This window comes from Ctenocephalides felis, unplaced genomic scaffold (genome assembly GCF_003426905.1).
Source record: "Ctenocephalides felis isolate EL2017-DRISC unplaced genomic scaffold, ASM342690v1 CF-g0.4_SCAFFOLD_01886, whole genome shotgun sequence".
Lineage (NCBI taxonomy): Eukaryota > Metazoa > Arthropoda > Insecta > Siphonaptera > Pulicidae > Ctenocephalides > Ctenocephalides felis.
Window position 1 is genome coordinate 185,454,975 of NW_020538040.1, and position 4,278 is coordinate 185,459,252.

Sequence of the window (4,278 nt, forward strand, 5' to 3'; positions counted from 1 at the left end):
TTAAGTATATCATTTGACTCATATTACTTTTTAAAAAGGAAACGAAAAAAATGAAATACATATATGTTCCAATGGACCTCTTATCGGTTCCTTGTATTTCATAAATTACATGCATTTTAAAGAATAGAAAGGATTATAAAAAATCAATAAGACGTATAATTTCATCAATACAAGTGTCGTTTTTGCGATCGATCATGATACCGGTGTTAACGTTTAAAAATTTGATTAATATATTATTTAAAATTATCTCATTACAATCGTTAAAAATTTGATATCGTATAATTCTGATAAATCTTAATTTACAATGATTTTGATGATATTCATTATGCGATACGTTGCAATTCGGCTATCGACATTTCAGAACAATTTCAAAACGATAACCTCTAGTAGTCAGCGTTTGTCAAAAGGTTAAAATAGGTTAGAAACATTATTATGTGGCAAATTGTAAATTTCTAAATTTACAATACAATGTCAATAAGTAATTTTGCGACACACCGAACACGTCAATCATTTATTTTGTTAAAATTTTGACTTACTTGTTAAAGAAACCAAATTGTTCATGTAAGTTACACTATTTTCGTTACTATATTTGATGATAACCAAACTCGTATAATAACGTAATTTTGCTGTGTAGTTAATAATCAAATGCTTAGTTGATATGCTTAGTTCCGGAAGCCCTAAGGATTCCCAGAATGATACTAATGCCGCCAACGATACTTTTGACCAAAGGCCATTTAAGAGAAAACTTACACGATCATCTAATTCCAGTGAAAACTCTGATATGGGAACAGAGGTAAATATGTCTTTATTGTATTGATAAATTTTGCAAGTCTTGTTATTATGATGTTACTTGTATTTGACTTTGCAGGATGTTATATTTTATGAAGGCATTCATGATGAACGACATGACTTGTTGGAGGATTCATCCTGCAACAAATTTTATCAAAATAGACCAAGAACTTTGAAAATGAAGAACAGCTCACCCAATGTAGTAGAGCTGCAATGTGATACGTCTTTTAATCCCAAATCTGTTTTTAGTGAAGAAACAGTATGGGTAATTACTGTACAATTATTTATCCCGTTTCTGCTGGCAGGATTTGGGATGGTTGCTGCCAGTCTAATGTTAGATTTAGTGCAGGTAATTTTTTTGAGTGAGAGAAATGAGAAAATTAAATAATAATTTCTTCATTAGTCTTATGTTGCAGCATTGGCCAGTTTACCAAGATATACCAGAGGTATATATATTAGTACCTGCATTATTAGGCTTGAAAGGAAACTTGGAAATGACTTTGGCCTCCAGACTGTCAACACAAGCTAATTTGGGTCTTATGGACACTATGAAGCAACAAATCAATATGGTTGCAGGCAACTTATCATTAATTCAAGTACTACATTCATTTTCTTGAAAGATAAGCATATCTTTTTTTATAGACTCTAACTTGGCAACCATTATATCTATGTATATATATATATATATATATATATATATATATATATATATATATATATATATATGTTGTTTGAAGAAAAACACTAATATCCTGCCTAATTATATTCCATCAAAGTAGAGCATAAAGCAAAACAGTACTAAATGGGGCTTTCTTTAAATGTATTTAATGGGGTTAGGAAAAATTGGACAAGAAAATCAATATTCTTAAAGAAACAAATAAAATTCTAATCAAATCGGATCATTCAGTCTATTCTGTTTACAATTTTTTGCTTTTCTGTGAACAAAGCACATAATGTAGTTTCTGCCTTCGTTCTTTTGAAAGTTGTGGATAAGTATATAAAGAATCTAAAACTTTGGCTTACTATTGAAACTCTGCCAAAGTTTGAATTCAAAGCAGATTTAAGCCTTATATTACTGTACCACTATTGCTACCAAAGACTAAATAACTACCAAAAATATCACTTTTATTTGAATTTATTTTTGCAATTAATCCAATGCCAATAAATAATTGGCAAACTAAGTAATGGAGTATGTAAAACTGTAGTATTTTTAATACTACAATTCAATTAAATTCTATAAGTCTTATTGATTTGTGTAGAATACCATTAGAATCTAGTAGTAATCTTATGGAATTGAAAGCAATGTGAAAGTATGTTCATCCTAGCTTTGTTTCAGTGAGAATTTAACCAAAAATTTATTTTGTTATTGTTACTGCTATGTTTTATTAAATCAGCAATATTTTTAGTGTCAAGCGATTGTGGTTGGTTTCTTAGCATCTTTGGCTGCAGTTGCGATGGGTTGGGTGCCGGAAGGACATTTCGACTCGAATCATGCTTTTCTTTTGTGTGCTTCAAGCATATTAACAGCTTCTTCAGCTAGTTTTATGCTCGGTCAGTTATATTTCATGCAATTTCTTATACTCATATTTATATATTGCATACAATTTGCTCATAGTAACAAATTAAATTGTATTTCAATAGGATTGATCATGGTAGCCGTAATAGTACTTTCTAGGAGACTGAACATAAATCCAGATAATGTTGCAACACCTATTGCAGCTAGTTTAGGAGATTTAACTACATTGGCTCTGCTATCATACTTATCCTCATATTTATATAAAAGGATAGGTACATAACTAAATTTAAAATCTTTTCAAAATAAAAGTAATTTATTATTATTCAATATGAATTTATTAAGAATATTTTCTATATATCAATTATAGTAATTATATTTGTATTTATTTAGAAACTGCACCACATATATCCATTATAATAATTCTATTTGGAATATTATTGGTACCGCTCTGGGGATTAGCAGCTTCAAAAAATGTTCATACAAAAGAAGTACTAAATTCTGGTTGGACACCAGTTATATCTGCAATGCTCATTAGCAGGTAGATTTTATTGTATTAAAAAAATATTTATACATGGTGTCAAAAAATTAGGAAAAAAATTCAAATCTCATGAATTTTGAAAGTTATGAGCTTTTAAGTACAACCTAAAGCTTGGTCCAAACTGCGACCATTTATTGGTTATTGTGGCTAATTTTTATTACTTTTGATCAATTAAAAGTTGCAACTGTAACACTAAACAAAATTTCTAGGACCACAGCCAAAATAATAACACAATTGCCTCAAGTTTTCTAGAATTAAGACTTAAAATAAAATTTAAAAGATTTTTTATTTTGTTGACATTGTGCTTTAGGTAACCCTGCATGTATATTTGTTTACAAATGAAAATTATATATATATATATATATATATATATATATATATATATGTTTCTCATAATGTTTAATTATATAGTATAGGAGGACTTATACTAGATTTTACAGTATCAAACTATAAAGGCATTGCTGTCTTTCAACTTATAATAAATGGTGTTGGTGGCAACTTGGTTGCTGTACAGGTTTGTCAATATGTTATTCTTCTTTTGTATTAAAAATTATAATATAAATTTCTTAGGCCTCAAGAATTTCCACTGCCTTGCATATGGAGCAAAGAAGAGGTTGCTTGCCAGCTGGTCAGAATGCACTTTGCCTAAACCCTATAACATTATTCTGCAACAAAGGTATGTTCAAATGTTTTGTATGAAATTTGATAATTTATTAACAGTTAAATTTTTCAGGTGGCCATGCTCGAACTGCAAGGGTTCTATTGGCAATGGTTGTTCCTGGTCATTTAATATTTTCCTATACAATTAGTTACCTTAAAGCAGGACACACGTCTTTCACTCCTACTTTTATTATCACATATTTAACGGCAGCTACTGTACAGGTGGAATAAATTTTGTTCTCTATGAATATACAATTTAATAATTTGATATTTGTTTTTAGGTTTTATTGTTATTGTATATAGGCCAGGTTATGATCAACTGGATGTGGAAACATTATATAGATCCTGATAATTCAGCCATACCATATTTAACTGCTATTGGAGATTTGTTAGGTACAGCTTTGCTTGGAGTCGCATTCCAGTTCCTATACATTATTGGAGACAAAGATAGTGATGTTGGTGATTAATATAATTTATTACGAGATGATAATTCCGAGAACTGTGTTTCAATTAAATTAAAAAAAATTTAGTGCTTTGTATAAACTAAAAGAAGTGATTGACTTAAAGGGTGAAATATGAATTCCGTCGTTTCAGGAAAAAGGAAGTATAAGTGTTTATCTACTTTATATTTGATGTTTATTTGTCAAATATTTTTTATTAAGTAATAATTCATATTATTGTTTTATAATATGATATACATAATTTATATTATCACATATAATTAACATAATAGTTCACTATGCATCATGAAATGGTGTGACTGAAAGCATATGTT

At 29.0% G+C, this 4,278-nt stretch overlaps 1 protein-coding gene across 1 annotated transcript; it reads left to right on the forward strand.

Moving 5' to 3' along the window:
- Positions 1-280: 280 nt before the first annotated feature.
- Positions 281-3,970, forward strand: LOC113377588 (solute carrier family 41 member 1-like). The gene is made up of 11 exons (XM_026617953.1): positions 281-561; positions 635-793; positions 869-1,138; positions 1,206-1,385; positions 2,196-2,340; positions 2,431-2,577; positions 2,696-2,843; positions 3,255-3,357; positions 3,414-3,519; positions 3,577-3,725; positions 3,785-3,970. Exons 2-11 carry the CDS (start codon positions 659-661, stop codon positions 3,968-3,970), a joined length of 1,569 nt encoding a protein of 522 aa, XP_026473738.1. The 5' UTR covers positions 281-561; positions 635-658.
- Positions 3,971-4,278: the final 308 nt, after the last annotated feature.

What these genes read in the sequence shown, in the direction of transcription:
- LOC113377588 (XM_026617953.1), top strand. Translation starts at nt 659, where the DNA reads ATGCTTAGTTCCGGAAGCCCTAAGGATTCCCAGAATGATACTAATGCC. An exon ending in TTCAGCTAGTTTTATGCTCG is followed by an intron (nt 2,341 to 2,430) that starts GTCAGTTATATT and finishes GTATTTCAATAG; the next exon opens with GATTGATCATGGTAGCCGTA. An exon ending in AACATTATTCTGCAACAAAG is followed by an intron (nt 3,520 to 3,576) that starts GTATGTTCAAAT and finishes TAAATTTTTCAG; the next exon opens with GTGGCCATGCTCGAACTGCA.